The 16,604-nt window shown below is 37.5% G+C and overlaps 1 protein-coding gene across 7 annotated transcripts in view; it reads right to left on the reverse strand.

Moving 5' to 3' along the window:
• Positions 1-16,604, reverse strand: part of TECPR2 (tectonin beta-propeller repeat containing 2) — a 42,467-nt gene that overhangs the window by 22,070 nt on the left and 3,793 nt on the right. For 6 of the 7 annotated variants that reach the window (XR_002273212.2, XR_002273207.2, XR_002273210.2 and 3 more), the window contains 12 exons: positions 15,198-15,482; positions 14,954-15,082; positions 14,394-14,525; positions 13,311-13,468; positions 11,887-12,199; positions 10,943-11,075; positions 9,230-9,661; positions 7,619-8,616; positions 6,039-6,222; positions 4,066-4,239; positions 1,751-1,931; positions 120-261 (listed from right to left, as the gene is read on the reverse strand). Coding sequence is in view for 3 of the 7 variants with exons in the window: in XM_010395237.4 (XP_010393539.3) it covers positions 120-261; positions 1,751-1,931; positions 4,066-4,239; positions 6,039-6,222; positions 7,619-8,616; positions 9,230-9,661; positions 10,943-11,075; positions 11,887-12,199; positions 13,311-13,468; positions 14,394-14,525; positions 14,954-15,082; positions 15,198-15,431 (3,210 nt within the window). In the remaining 4 variants the exon portion in view is untranslated. Of the gene's footprint in view, positions 1-119; positions 262-1,750; positions 1,932-4,065; positions 4,240-6,038; positions 6,223-7,618; positions 8,617-9,229; positions 9,662-10,942; positions 11,076-11,886; positions 12,200-13,310; positions 13,469-14,393; positions 14,526-14,953; positions 15,083-15,197; positions 15,483-15,662; positions 15,682-16,604 lie in introns of those variants that run through there. The other variant, XM_020583796.2, reaches the window with a different exon arrangement.

A 16,604-nucleotide genomic window follows, 5' to 3' on the forward strand; every position in this document is an offset into this window, starting at 1 on the left:
GTGCTATAAAATATCAAGTGATTAATTGAATTTATTTTTAGAATCTTGTGGGGAAAATAACACAAATAACAAACCCAAGGTAAAAAACTAAACTGAAAGTAAAATAAAAAAATGCCTACTTGCCACCAATGATTATCATCTCCTTGTGGTTTCTTTGAAACTATACCAGTCCTGAACCAGAGATTGCCATGGATATCCAGAGCCCATAATGTCTGCTGATCTCCAAGGGTTATGCACACTGGTTCCAAAGCTTGCATTTCACTGGAAATGCAAACAAGTAAAAATGTTAAAACCTTACTTCAAATTTATCTTGATGGTATTTTAAGAAAGCTATTATAATGCTAATAGTTTAACATGGTTGAACTCAGTGTAGCCAAGCTAAAAAACACATTTGATATCAAATTTTCAGTTATTCAGTACTTTATATTTTATTTGTTTAAGTAAAAAACATTCAACAACAACAACGACCAAAAAACCGTAAGTCCTTCAAAGATCACTCAAGATTTGAAACTTGGATTCATAAAAATAAAACTAAACAAACCCTATTTTGTTCAGTAAAATAAGCAATCAAGAGCTGTGTTCTTTAAGTTTTTGATAAAATAGCCTCATAAATGTATCTCCTCAGCTTCCTTGACCTGTTCCGAGAACAATACCTGCAGTTCAGGGACCACAAATAGAAAACTCAACCTAACTATGTGACAAAGATAAATGCTGAATCCAGGACTGTAAGTTTCCTGCATAAGTAAACGATTTTCAAGCTCAGAAAGTCAACAGGGTGAGGTGATCGTATCAGACACTGAAAAGGCAGCAAACAATGCTAGCTCTTTCAGATAACCTTTCTTGACAATTTAAGAACAAATAGTGACTGCTTTCTGCAATTTTAACACAAAGCCCAAGAACATGAAATGTACCTAAGGTAGGTCAAGCAGGTATTTTCATTAAACAAACTCATTAAAGTACATGCAAATTTCACATTTGAACAAAGACACAGTAGTTTCTTAGACTGTTCAAGAGCCAAGTACCAGGCTGGGAGGTAGCACAAGTTAAGGTTTCACAATAGGATATTCAGTAGACAAAATCACCTGAAGACAAGACTTGAATTTCTTCCTAAACTTGCTTCAGGCTGATGTCACAAGAGACACTATATTCTACATTCTCAAAGCCAGCAGTAGAGACTCAGTGCTTTTAACTTTATCACAAAGGAACTACCATGAGCCTAGGATCAACTACAAAGCTAAATACCAACTACACAAAATATTTATAAAAAGCTGTGGCTGGGGAGTGCAGAAGTGTTACCCAGCTGTGTGGATGACCAAGAAAATGCACAGATTTAATCTCAGAAGAAAAAAAGAAAAAAAAAAACAACAACAAAACCTCAAAAAAACACCTCATTATGGCACAGATTAAAGAAGCAATATTTAATAAAAAAGTCACATTGACAGACGTTACAAAGATTTTTTTTTTAATTGTTCTCACTCTTTAAACTCGCTTCTGTTTATGACAATTCCTTTCATTACACAGCAGTCATTCACCTGACAGAAAAACAGCAGTTACTCTGAATACGTCTGGACAAAGACAAAAGGAAGGAAGGACAGATAGACAGACAGACAGATAGCTAAAACAGCTATATATACACACACAGAGGGATATATACACACGAGTTCAGGTAACACTTTTTCAAACATCAAGGAGTTCCAGCACAGTTATTTGTGTCATTCCTACGCCCAGAATGTCCCACTAGAGTTATTACCTGACAATATCACTCTTCCACTGCTCTCCTTCAGGACAGAAGCTGCGCACTCCCTCCCGGTACAGCAGGGCCCGCTGCTCGCTCAGAGCCCACACCACATTATTTCTGGATGTGACCTGTGACAGTGGATAAGGGCAGTCAACCTTTACTGCTCGGGCACAAGGACGATCCACACTCAGGCCTAGAAATCAGAAAATGAGGATTGCTTTACAAACTTTGGCTTTTTGCAACAAAAAGGAAAGAGATAAAGCAACTCAGTGAAAGAAAATGCAGAAGGGAATCTCCTTGACATGCTAACATCTGTCATTTGATCATAATTTCCATGAGTGACTGTTCTTTCTATAAAATATTAATAATTTCCTCTAATATAGCTGAGTTTACATTTTAAAAAATAAGACACTGCATATCCTTAAACATCCTGCACAGTGCATGTCCAGTCCTGTCATTTCTGTTCCTTTTCTCCCTCTAGTGTCAGCACCAGGAATCTCCATTTATAAAACCTCTATTAAAGCTGACAGAAGCATCAAAAAAAAAAAGCCAGTAATGGAAGAACTTTTTCCCAAAACATGCCAGGGAGGAAAGCAACCTGATCTGAATACTGACAGCAGAGCAATTACAAAAGAGCATGCCACAGTGTGTAGTAGTGAAAGGAGCAGAGAGGTTCTGGTAGATTTACAGGCAGCTTGCACACATTTCTACATCTAATTTCCAGGAACATGTCTTCTTTACAATTACACTGAAGCTTGATTTACACATGTGAAACTACATGGGAAACACTTCAGGAGACACAGCTTTTGTTTCATCTTCTCATGCTGCCAAAGCCAGTATGAAAAGACTCATCTGTATGATATTCTAGACTAACAAGAATGCTCATTTCTAAACCTCTGAGCACACACTTTTGTTATAAATGTTTCACAAGACAGTGGAGGGAATGAAAAGGTCCTGGAGAAACAATTTTCACTGGTTGCCTCACATTAGGAAGACAGAATATACTGAGAATTTATTTTTTGCATCAAAAGACAAATTTGGAAGCCTAAGAACAGCAGAATGTAAGCTGATGTAATCAAACCAGTCTCTCAAAGGGAAGAAAAACATTGATTCAAACTTCCACAGAGCCCTGTATGATTAGTATCCAAAGTTCACTCTCCATCACCACTATCCATGCCTGTTGGCGATATGCATGTGACCATGGGCAGGCCACTTGATTTTTCTGGAACTACTACACTTAACTAAAAAAATAATTTTAATAGCGTGTCTTCGGAACAGTGATGTGTACTTAAAACAGTTTTCTTAATCACAAATAATTTTTGTATTGTGCTACAGTAACTAAATCTAAAAGACAAATTACGAGAGTGCCAAAATTAAATTTTGACAGCCACTCAGAGATGCTGTCCTGTTTCAGCACGTCTTACACAGCTTCCCCTTAACCCAGTCCTCCTCTTCATTCACCAGTAATTCCTTCATCATGTTATTGGCAATTTTTCCTTAGTAACTCAGCTCCCTGTGCAAGCCCCATATGCCTGAGAGTCCTTCATACTTTTCTCCCTTAACTCTAAAACTAGTACTGCCATCCTTCATCCTAGCTCTTTGCATTTAGCCTGAATATTGATTGCATAACACCTTCAAATACATCCTCTTCTATTCACTGAAGGGCTTAAAACTAAAGCCATGACTTCAAAGTTGTCACTGCACTATCCTTTTTTCCAATTTGTGCCTCATTCACATCCAGAAGGCAGCTGCAAAGATTCCTGCTCCACAGCCCATTCCATTCCCCCATGGCTTCGCTTTCTCACATAAAATCACGTAAAATACATACCACTTGTCTATACTTCCAAAGCACTTCATGATCTTCTGTCTCAGAATACCTTCCTTTCATTATTAAGTGGTAACTCATATCTTCAAGAGATCTGTGCTTTTCAAAACACAAAGCTTCTACTTTCCCCTATTCTGCCCACTTAAGGCTGAGTCGTTTCAGTGCATCATATCACTTTCAAAGCAAGGATATTATTTTGATATTTTCTACAGTCCCTTTCCATTTATCTCTATCCATATCACATCCTCCCCATGTCATAAATCCTCTGTACTATATGTACTCCACTTGGCACACACAAAACAAGTGGTCATGAACTGGCTTTTCCACTCTCCTAATTACACAAAATCTCACAACTGTTTCCTAGTGTTTCTCAAGATAAAAAGGTATCCTTATGTCCTGGCTGCAGATCAAAGTTTATAGCAAATTGTGATCATTCTTCAGACTTGAAATCTAATAATCTCAGCCCACAAAAATTCAAAGAGCCTGCAATTAATTCAGGTACCTGTTTGTAGATACAGATCTCCATTTGTTCTGATAATCCAGGCGGTGTCATCACTCAGAGCTACAAATACAGCCTGAGGTAAAGCCTCATACCAGTGCCGTTTTCCTTTAATAGTTACTTTTCCACAAGCAAAAGCTTTGTTAGTCTTCTGTTCAATCTTCCAGAGAAGAGCCCCTGTATGAGAAGTAAAGAAAGAACATAACAGCACTCAGCAATTACTGCAACAGTCACAGGTGATGTGTCCTACCTACACCTACACTAATAGGAGAGGAAAAGCAAACCAGTAGCATCAAAAATGCAAGTTTAAGAAACACAATTTTTTTTTAAAAGCAAGACCAGAACAGTAACTGACTTCTAATACATAATAATAGCTTAAAAAAAGAAAATCAAATGGAACTCCAAACTTAACTGCTGGCTTGTACCAGAACAGTACATCGTCATATTAATTCCCTTTGAATGATTCCACAAAGTTGCATTTAATTCCATTTTGACATTTTGTGGTTAACATGCTCCTGCATGAATACATCCATGGCTAACTGTGGATGCTAGAAACTTCCACAAATTCAGTGGAAAGCTGGGTGAACTCCTGGAACTGACGGATAACAAATGCAGAGGAACAACATCTTGCCCAGGCAATCTGAGCCACCAAAAACTGCAGCCTGAAACTACCAAGGGCAAACATGACACATGCTCATTCCTTTCACTTTTCTGCAGGGACCTGCTGTTAACCACTCTTAAAGGTAAGATACTGAGCTGGATGAACCCACACTCTCACCTAGTACAAGTACTCTTAAATTGTTTTGGCTATAGCAAAGCTCAGCTACAGATCAAATAGAATTTCTTTCTTCTTAAAACAGATAGCAAGTGTTCCCCTACAGAGAGAAAGGAAGATTGATATGCGCTTTTAGAGATGACAGGGAAGAAAAGTAGTGGCAAGGCAGGAGACAAAGAGATTAAAATGGCTGAGAAACTTCTTATTTTCACTCCAGTCCTGGAACAACCTGGAAGGCCAAAAGTGACGCAAGTTTATAACCAAAACCTCCTTATTTTTAATCCAACATAATCCTCATTCACAACCATCCAGAACAAATTCATATGCAAATGTACTGAAACTTCAAAGGTTTTTTTCTCCAGTATTTAAAAAGAAATCAAATCAACTAACCCACGCATACACAAAGCCAATTCTACATTTACAAGAAAAAGAGCCTTAAAATTGTGAATCACAGAATGGTTTGGGTGGGAGGGGAAGATCATCTAGTTCCAACCCCCTGCCACAGACAGGGACACCTCCCACTTGACCAGATTGCTGAGGACTTCATCCAGCCTGGCCTTGAACACTTCCAGGGATGGGGCATCCACAGTTTCTCTGCACAACCTGTTCCAGTGCCTCACCACCCTTACAGCCAAGAACTTCTATAGCTCTGTAACAAAAATCAAGGTTTATATAGACAAGGAACTCTTCTGTGCCTACCACTGAACTGCTACTTTTGAAGTTCACTTTAATTGGGCAAATGCATGTTGAAAACCTCCCAAAATGTAACGTGAAATGTGTAGAAAGAAAGCCACTTAAACTAGAACATGGGATGCAGAGGTAGTGAAGATGCAGTCATATAACTGTGACTATTTAAAAAACTAACAAAAAGAAACCCAAACCAACACAATACTTCTACATGAAACAAGCCCTAAACAACCAAGTTTCTGCAAGTAATTTATTTGAAAAAAACAAACAAACAATAAACTCAATTTTTGTGCAAATTACATATGCACTCAATTGTATCTGTAATCTCATAAAAATGACAAGCTTCACCTAATTAAAAAATAACTGATATTAAAAAAAAAGCAAAAAAAACCCCAAACCAAACAACAAAAAAAGGCAAAAAAAAAGCAAAAAAAAAAAAGAAACCCAAACAAAATGCCCAAGTCTGTCCAAGTTCTATATTTACAAGGTGACAGTGCAGCAGAAGCCAACCCACCTGAGGGGGAAACTGCCACTTGCTGGACTCCATCCTCAAACTTCTGCCAGCGCAGCCCAGCTGAAGGAAGGGCACTGCAGTACAGGCTGCCTCGGTAGTCCAGGCACCAAATGTATTTTTCTGAGACAACCAGGCTCAGGATGCCATAACCAGGGCCAGAGTATCCCATCCAGCTCTCTGCAAACTAAAAACTGTACAGTCAGAACAGTGTCAGGTGTCTTCAAACTGCATAAGAAAACGGGTATGTAAGAACAGCAGCTCTCACGTTTTGATTTTTAAAAAGCTAAACTTAAGTACTTTAATCAATGAAGAAATTTGCCTTGTGTAAAATAAAACTACATCTGTCACTGTTCTCTAAGGCTGTATGTGCATAATGAGACTGCTAGAACAACAGATTTAGCAAAAAAATAAACCCCTCCAACCCATCATCCACCTCCAACAAAGGAATACATAAAAATGTACAGTCTGCCTGTAGTCCAGGAAATTATTCATTGTCTAGGAAGTGATGAGCAAAGGGAACAAGACAGCTGGAGGGCAGAGACAGCTAAATATCCAACTCCAGTACTCTCTGTATGGTACAGGAGCCACATCTTGCAAAAATCTGGTTTATAGCCTGCTCTCTTAAATTTCGATTGCTTGCATGAGGTGAACTCAAGCACTGCCTACATTACCAGGGGAGTTTTCTGAACATGACAGAGTATAAGAATACCTTAACCTGAAACTAAAATCTTCTGCACTTTAGGCTGCAGCTGTTAGTAGACAGGACACCACCAACTTGTAACTCAACCTTTATGAATGAGTATTTGCTTGATCTCAATACAAAGCTGTTACAGATCTAAAAGAAACAAAATCCCCAGCCTACAAGAACTGCATTTCCTTCTTAAGTCTTCTGCTAGAAGTTCCAGTGATTCTAGCAATTTTATAGATTTTACAATTAACTTCAGTACTTCTTTTCTATAGTCTGTATGAGGACTACCCACAAAATAATGATGAAGGAAAGAGGGATAACAGAAAAACAAAACTGTCAACATTTTAAACAGTACTAACTACTGCTGGCTAGTGGGCAAAGACTAATCCTTATTCTGAGTATTTACACATAAAATAATCCTTAAGCAGAAGCCAGCCATGTGAGATAATTAGCACTAATTCTCCATGAAGTCAGCTGAATTTGGGAACAGCATCAGGCAGAACTTGGACTGCTGGAGATCCAAACCAGGAACAGCCTTTGAGCGTGACTGGGTTTTACTGTTCACTTTTTAATGGATGGGTTTCTAACAGCATTTTTGTCGAGCCGGGAATAATACAGCCAGAACAGCTTCTTTGCATTGCAAGCACACATCACCCATTCTGAAGTCAGATATATCACATTTTGCAAGAGTTACAACACGTACTCTTGTTTGGCTTTATACTTTACTTGTGTACTTGAATCCAAAAAAAAAAAAAAAAAAAAAAAAAAAAAAAAAAAAAAAAAAAATTGCTCACCTAAAGATGTAAAGGACAGTAATTGCAGGAACGTTTCTTTTGAAAAGCTGTTTCTTTTTAAGGTTCAAGGTACTTTTAATTAAACTGAGAAGAAATACCTGATCAGATTTTAGGAGCACCATTTCATCTAGGCTTATCTTAGCTACATCCTGTGCACCAGGCACAGCACCAACTTCAGGCATGCTGGTCTCCGAGGATGAATATGGTAATCCATGTCCATAAATATCTTCCTCATCACTAGAGGCAGATTTTTCAGTCTTACTTTCATGAGTGTCTGCTACCCTTTCAGCAGTGCTAGTACTACATTTAGCTTCAATTGCACTTTCAAAATTCCACCCAGAAATGGAACAGTTATCTGAATGAACATTGTCAGAGATGTCAAACTGGAGCACAGAAGGGTCTGACAAAGCGCTGTGGATTAGAGAGAGCTGCTGTTGATCTTCTCTACCAATTTCATCACTTTCCTTTGGTGTCAGGGATGTCTGGACACCAAGTGTACTGTCGCATTCCAAGAACAGCTGGTCTGCAAGATCTGGATCTTCAGAAGATTTTTCAGTATCCTGCAGCTTTACTTTATCCAAGTCTTCATCTATTTTACACAATGTAGGAAAATCCTGCTCCTCCTCCTCTTGGCTCAGCTTTCCAGGACAGCATTCATTGCTTGCAGAAACCGCACCACCATTACATTCACCATCAACACTGCTTGTCAAGTCTTCTGTGAATATCAGAGGAGATGCAGATGCCAAAGTGTCTATAATAGCTGAAGTACCCATGCCACTGTCACTGTTTGGAAGTTTCTGTAAATCAACCACATCTCCATTTTCTTCATTGATTAGTACAGTTGCTGATTCTGGAGACTGCAGGACACTGAAAGTTTCTGAACCATTATCTTCTTGCAAGATCGTATGGGACTCCATACTGAACATGCTTTCCTGATCTGGAGATCCAGTACTCAAATGATCAATGCTGCCACTCATTATGCTGGAAGTCATGGAAAAGGAGTCTGCATTCAAGGAATGTGGACTGTCACCAGAAAGCTGACGCTCATAAATTGGTGTGCCTTCCAGAGAGCTGTGGTTTTTCCTTGTCCCACTTTCTGTTATCACGCACACAAAGAGAAGGGAGAAAAATAATATTACTAAAATCTATCAAATTCCAGTGCCAAGTAAGAAATTAAAATATTTTTAGAACTGGAGGAAGGACAAAGCTAAATCTAAATTTCAACCATACTGATTTTTTTTTTTCAACTTTAATAATAAATGATACATATAAAGCCAAGAAAAGTCTTAATATAGTAAACAATTAAAATTATCAAGTACTCACACTATTTTATCAAACTAAAAAGGATGGCTAAGTAAGACACTGCCAAATATTCTGAATAGGATGTATAGATATTACACAATTCCAACATAAAACTGGATGCAGAGTCCACTGTATGCTTCCATTAACGAATACATTAGAACTTGAAGCATGTTTACATAAAGCATAACAAAAGTTAAAAGTAAAAAACCCCAAACAGATCTAAAAAGCCTTCATGAATTCATCACTTTTAAAGGAGATTTTAATCTTAAACAGAAATGGCCCACCACAACCCCTCAATCATTTCAGAAGCACAACACCACAATATAAATGAAGCCTGCCAAACACAGACTCTTTCACGTAACATGTTCTAACAACGAGCATGGCTGGGAAAGTTCTGCTAGACCTACCCTGTTTCTTCTTTTTTTTCTTTTTCACCTTAATTGGCTTTACAATGAGTTCTTGATCAAAATCTTCAGAGCTGATGGTGCTGAACCGTTGTGAAGAAAGTTGGCCTTCTCTCTGAGCTTCTGGAAGTTGGTCTGCACACATCATAAAGCTTGAGCCACTGTCCACAGAGTTCACAGAGCTGCTCCTGCTCCGTGATTCACTTACTACAGAGCAGCCTCTTTTTCTGGTTTCACTGCTCAAGTCTCCCACTCTATCAAAACTTTTCTCTGATAGCACTGGAGTTTCCAGATCATCTTTCACTAAAGAAGAAGTGTCATTTTTATTACCAGTAAGTGAAGGGGAAGTAACCATTTTTCTTTCTGTTTCTACTGAAGGGCTGGATGATACAGATGAAACGACTGATGATGGGGTCAGCAATTTAGGACTTGTATCTGTTAAAAGATTTGACAATTTTGAATTCACATCTGAAACTGTCCAAAAGAAAAATAGAAGTATAAATACTATTTCAAGTGTAAGTACTAGCATCAAGTTAGTAGGGGCATAATGCTTGGAGAGTATTGAAAGAAAAGAGTATATATGCAAAAAAAAAAAAATTTCTAAGCTCACAGCATTTAAAAATAAATATTTGCACACACACACACTATAAAACTTCCTGAAAATTAATCTGTATGAAATCACTTCCCCCCTAAACCCTGTATCAAGCTTCTAAAAGCAAAATTCTGAATTTATGTTTATGTATAAAGAACAGTACAGGTCTGCAGCTTGGAAGACCCAGCTGTATCACACACTGAAGTGCCATCCTATACCTTTAACTTCTTCATTCAAACATTCAGTAGCTAAGAAAAAAAATCAAGAAAAATTACCAGATAAATCGCTGTGGTGATTTACACTTCTAAAGGCTCCTTTAAAACTATACATGAAAGTTGAGATTAAAATAATAAACAGCCTCTAGTAGTTTGTGAGTAAAGAACTGCCTAAATGACTAAAGCTATTGCCAATATGTAATGACAAGCAACATCTCCAGCATTCAGTGAGACTTCATAGCATATTTACTAGCATTTTGTTAATACAAAGCTAAGATGGAGTATTTAAATGCATTAGTAGACCCTTTTAGAGAGTTCTAGTAACATAAATCTTTAACTCAGATGGCAACAGGTATTCAACAGTCAAATTATTTCTGGAATTTTAGTGAGCATTCTTTGGATTTATTTGCCAATTCTTTCTTTTTCATTGCTAGGAAGGCTGAGATTTCACCTGGAATGTGGCTGGTGACAGGCGGCAAAAATCAACATATTCAGCTATTGAGACTGATCCTAAAGGGATAACCATGATCAGGAATCCAGACTGCTTCAGCATCATGGTTCAGAATGAGCTCTCAAATGCACAGATTAGAGATGCCTCATTAGGTTAATGCTGATCCACTCTCAAAAAGGGCAACCATATTTAATTTCTTAATGCCCCCATTCTCACTGCAGCCAAAAGAGAAGCTCAGATAAGCAGATAGACCAAATCTCTAAATATAACCTATCAAAACAGATGAGTAACTCTACAGGACCTGGCAGGTTTTTGCAATAATCTGAAGAGTTTTGTGTGGGATTTGGTTTCCGTTTTGTTGGTTTGGGGGGTTTTTATATTAAAGAAGTATGATAGGCACCATGTTCCATGAGGTACACACTAATTTATACATATTAAACTTACTAATCTATACAAACCTATTGATGACAGTCCTTCGGGTCTATTTGAAATTCTTATTATGTCTCTATCTCCTTTTAACAGAAAAATCTCATTGTTGGTACAGGACACAGACACAATATCACCATATCCTTCCAAGCCACCAATCAAAGCCTATGAAGAGTCAACAGAGAAAGAAATAATTGGCATCAGATTAACATACTGTTTGCACAACATGGTACTCTTAACAAAAGCATTTGCTGGATTTTAATCAACATAAGCAGTTACAGGATAAAGATTTTTATCCTATCCAAAAAAAAAAAAAAGGCAAATGAAAAAAAGAAACAGGAAAGAACCCTTTAATCATGATGCAGCTCCGTTTTTATACTAAATTCCACAGATCTATTCTTTGTCCAACTAAAGGCAACTAAATATACCAAGTTAAACAATATACAATTTGGTGGCAGAAGAGTGTCACAGTACAAATGTTTAATATCATTTAGACAAAAATATATTAACTTGTATCCACTTGCATATGCATTTTTAAGACAATGAAATAGCTAACACTACACTGTACACCAAATAAAAGATATTACTTATTTTTTTTCAGACACCAACAGTAGTAGAAGGGAAAGAATAAATACTTCCAGGCACATTTTATAAGCCTAAAAATATCTTTTTGCATGAACTCCTAGATTTTAGGTTTCTGTATGCTTCATTAAGCATCAAAATTGATTATGATGTTAAGACCTCAACTGAAAGCTTTAAATATATGTAATTTTCATAAACAACATACTGAGCCAGTTGGTGAGTATATCATTGCAATGACAACTTGAGGAGGGAGACAATAAATATTCTTTTTTGTTCATTTTAAACATGGATGTAAATTGCAGACGTATAATGGGATAACCAAAACAGAGTCTCATGGCATAGTGTGAACAAAAACATGGAAGAAACAAAATATGCAGCCACAAGATTTATCTACCTGGTTCACAGTGTCTAGTAAATAGATGCTGTATTCGTTCCAGGTCAGCACCCATCCTTCTTGGAAAAAGCATGACACAAGCCCAAGGTGTTTCTCTGGAGAGCTGTAACTTCCTCTGTCAGGTGGTTCCAAACGAGGATACAGTTCAAAAGTTTTTATTCCTCCAGCAAATACATCTTTCAATATGAATGTGGCCTGAACAGTCCCATGAACATCAGACTTCCACAGACGAAGCCCAGGTCGTGCAGCAAATAATGTCAGGTCACTCTGTTTACACAGGCCAGGTATAAAACATGCTCCAAATTTGCCAGTGCTAAAATGCAAAAGAATTTATTTTAAAAGCTATATACTCAACTCAGAAACAATTTTTAAAACTAATGGCACAAATTTACAAACACAAATTATCAAAATCTTTGATTAAAATAGTCAGTCAAATGTCTGAAGAACAAATTGAGTTACAGTAAGACAAGAGCAGTAATTCCAAATAACAAGTTTTCACTCAGCTTTGGATGTCAGACACGACATCAATTAAGCAAGTCAAATGACTCTTCCTAATAAGCTTCATAGCCTTAATGCCCCTCTGTCCATCTCAAAAAGATCTTACTATGCACTCTTCCTTCTCCCAGAATTAATAAAAAACAAGCAAAACACTACAAACTAATGCAAAGAAACTGACAGCCTTTACTTGCAAGAAGCACAGAACAGACCTCAGCTGTTAAACCCTTCATTTCTCGTACATAGAAACACCACTACTATCACCCAAGAACACCCTTTGCCTATAAGATGGCCCTTGGTACTCCTCTTACTATTCATATCCCTGAAAGATACATCATAAACCCTCTCTCAAGTGTAAATTTCCTCTGCTTAGAGATAGAGTCAGTCATGCTGCTCTATGACCAGGTTCCCCCTTCCTTACCCGAGAGAGATTGTGTAAGAGAAGATGTCAAAGCCACACAAGAGGTTCCTAGTCTTCAACTGAAATTTAAGTGCTTACTATACATTCTCCCTATTAATTCACTTCAGTGTATAAGAAAAATGAGGATGCTGACTCGCCTTTTGCATCAAATATTACATCACCCGTTAGACAGACTTGTAACAACGCTTGCTCATTCTCTCACAGTAAACAGAGAGGGACTGCAGAGGAAGTTTGGCAGTGATTTCAGTTTGAACAATGAGAAAATATCTTAAATATTTTTGCCTAATAGTGCCTTGAAAATATGATTGTGACATACTTGCAACCACATACTTTCTAAATAGGTGTAGCTGTCATTTCATGTTCGATCACCCATAGCTATTGTAACTAGCTTTTTATGAGCAAACTGCTGTGTTGTATTAATTTCACTGCCTAGATCACTCTGTCTGTAATTCACTTTGAAATGCTAGAATTAATAGATGAGCCTGCATCAGGATTTTACGAGGGTTACTTTTTCCTGGGCTGTGTTCCAACTTGGTTCACGGATTTCTCTTCTGTGTAAAAAAGCAGAGTCCGCTGTAAAGTAGAGACAAGCAGCACCTTCTGGTTGTAATCCAACTGGACAATCGAAGATGGCTCTTCCAATACAAGGCTGGAGTTGCAAAGACCCTTTCAAAGATACACACAATTCACAAGAGTCAAACCCTCCTAAAAATACAAGGTAGTAACTAACACTTCAAAGAAATTTATAAGCCCAAGAGAAAACAAATAAACAACAAAAAAAGCTTTTGAACTCCTGTTGCATGAAATTCACTTAATGAATATGGACTTAATTTACATAGGCAAGAGGGGAGTTTGACTGTGTGTGACACAATATGAAATGTAGTTTCTCTTGCAATATGAGTGCATACATTTTTCTTGAAATCAACAGAAACTTTAGGACACATTTTCTTCCTTCTTCCCCACTGCCAGGTCATACACACACTGAGGCAATCATTACTTTTGGTGATTTCTGTCAAACCAAACGGAGGGACGGTCACAGACACATCAGGACAGATGTTGTTTAAACTTTTCTTCCATATAGAAATTCAAGTTAGCATTCATTTTGTTGACATCTCAGGTCTGTATTAACTAACAAGATGTAAGAAAAATTCCATTTACTAGTAACATGCTAGTGAGCCAGCAGCAACCAAATGTTACTTTCATTCTACACTCTCGACTGAGATGCTGAACAATTTTGGAAGAAGTACTTCATCAATAGAGCCACATCAGTCAAAAGTACCCCTTCCAAACAAAAGAGAAAGTACTGGCAGAAATCTGAAGAAAGATGTGATAGTTAGTTCATGAAAAATGAGAAGAATCACTACTTCTTTTAAAATGTATTACTTTTTAAAAAAGGTAAGGCAGCTGTGCAGGAAATCCCATGGTTGCCTTGCTGGGTGTGCACACACTTGGCCAAGTGTACACATACCAATAAAGCCATCCAACTAAACACTTAACACTGAGCAATTAAGTAACTGCTAAAAATTTAAACACACAAGCATTCTTTCAGAAAGCGCAAATGTGAATTGAGGTCCCTATAACAGACACTCACCTGGTCTAGGTCTAGTGCAGAGTAGACAATCTTTCCTTTGTCATCTCCAGAGAATAATTTCATTCCATTGGGACTCCAAGCTAAAGCTGTAATGCTACTTTTGTGGATGCCAGCAACGTCAAATCTGCGAAGCTGTGAAACAATAACAAAGCAATACAAGAATGAGCTGAAGAGAAAATGGATGCACAAAGCCTATTCAGTGACTCCTGACTGGTTTGACTGGAGATCAAGAACAAAAGCGCAGGTCCTTCTGAAGTTTACTTAGCTCAAAAACCCCGTAACAATCCACCCCCCCCCCCCCCGCCAAAGAGATTAGCCAACTATTACACATGAGAAATCTCTCAGAAGCATATTTGATTAAATACATCTTTTGTAACACAAAGCATGCTTTAATATTATTGTTTTATAAGTTTAACATATGAAGCCTAAGACATACTCACAGCTATTTGATTGCTTGGTTTCACTTGCTGGGTTTCACTCTTATAAAGAATCACAGTACCACTCTACCAGGATTGGCCATCCTAAACCTCACAGAAGTTTAGCCAAATGCAAAGATTTACCTGTTTGTTCCTTCCAGGTAATGAAGACACAAGCTGAAAAACTGCAACCCGACCTGAGGCTGTACCAACAGCAACCAGATCATCGAAACAACTCAACAGCTTTACAAAAGTTATAGATTCACACCTCCCCTGTTGAAACAAACCATACAAAGAACTCAGAATGTTAATGAGACACCGACAGGAGAGCTCAATTCTGAGCAACTCAGCTTCATTGGAACAGACAACAGTAAAAGTCAGTATTTACCTCAAAATTGTATTTTTTCATCTGGTTTAAATGTCTGCAGTAGAGATAAAGCATTCCAATGCTGCTCCCCACGGCAATGTAGTCTCCATTGGTATCAAGTGCTGTGAGGTAAACCACAATAGAGCGAAAGCCCTTCTGGATCTTTGTAGGAATGGCATTGAGGAGATAATACAAGGGACAAAATTCCTTAAATATAACTGGTGAAGCCACAGATGCCATAGCAAGGATTTGCATCAGCAATTTTAAGGCTGAAATAAACACATCTACAGGACCACATAAGGAAATCTGAAAGACAAAAGCAAAAGACATGTCATTAACTTGTGTGGAGAGAATAAAAGGTTAACAGAAAGCCACAATTTAGTAAAAAAATAAGAAAAAATATTCAGTTTTTGCTTTGCATAAAGAAAAAGCAAGTTAAACTCTTGTAGTGAATGTAAGCTATTCTTAGAAGAAACTTTTCCTTACCAAAAAGTCTATTCCTTAGGTTCAGCTAACATATAAGGATGTATGGTAACCATTAAATATGGGATAACCACTTTTTCTTGCAGCTGTAAGCTTGTCAAAGATGAGTTCAAATGCAGTATTTCTCATCTCTCTAGTGAAAAAACCATAAGGCCTCTGACACTGAACAATCCATGTGATATATTTCTTCATCTTTCTGCAACCTCAACCCACAATCCAACCAGTGCCCAAGAGCATGGAATATTCACTGTTATCAGACAGTGCTGTAAGATCAAAGCAACAAACCAGCATTTGTGCTCCACTCCTTAATGCCCCACAGCCCAAGAAAAAACACAGCTGAGAAACAGTTCAGCTAGAGCTACATCTGCTATACATTCAAATAACAACCAAAAAATAAGAATAATGCAGGAAAAAATGGGGAAAGTAAAAATGAAAGAACTCCTATTTTGACAGACACAGGAAAGTATTCATGTAGCAACTGAATTTAGAAAGATAAGGAGCAAACAGGAAAAAAGTACCATATGTCCAGCTTTCCTTTTATGGATAAGAAAATAATTTCATGCTTGTGAGCAATACTGTAAATATACTTAGTGGGCAATATCTAAGAATAACAGAAACAAAGAATCTGTTTACCTTCTCCAAGAAAAACAATGTAGTCAGAGCTCATCACAGCAACAACATACTGGCACCTTCAGAAAAAGCTGACCATGAGGAACGTAAAAATATTCAAAAAATTTAATTAAACCCAGTAATTTTTCTCATCACTACAACCATGACAAGAACATTTTGCAGCACTAGATGCTGCTTCTCATGGGTGACTTTGAAACATGGAAAAGCAAAGCAGCTTTCACTTCTTAAATTTTATTTTGCCATGAGCAAGTCCGATTAACAGAATGGTATAGAGTCTACCAAAAATACTTGCAGTTTTCCAAGACAAGAATTTTG

Source organism: Corvus cornix, chromosome 5, assembly GCF_000738735.6.
Source record: "Corvus cornix cornix isolate S_Up_H32 chromosome 5, ASM73873v5, whole genome shotgun sequence".
Classification (NCBI taxonomy): Eukaryota; Metazoa; Chordata; class Aves; order Passeriformes; family Corvidae; genus Corvus; species Corvus cornix.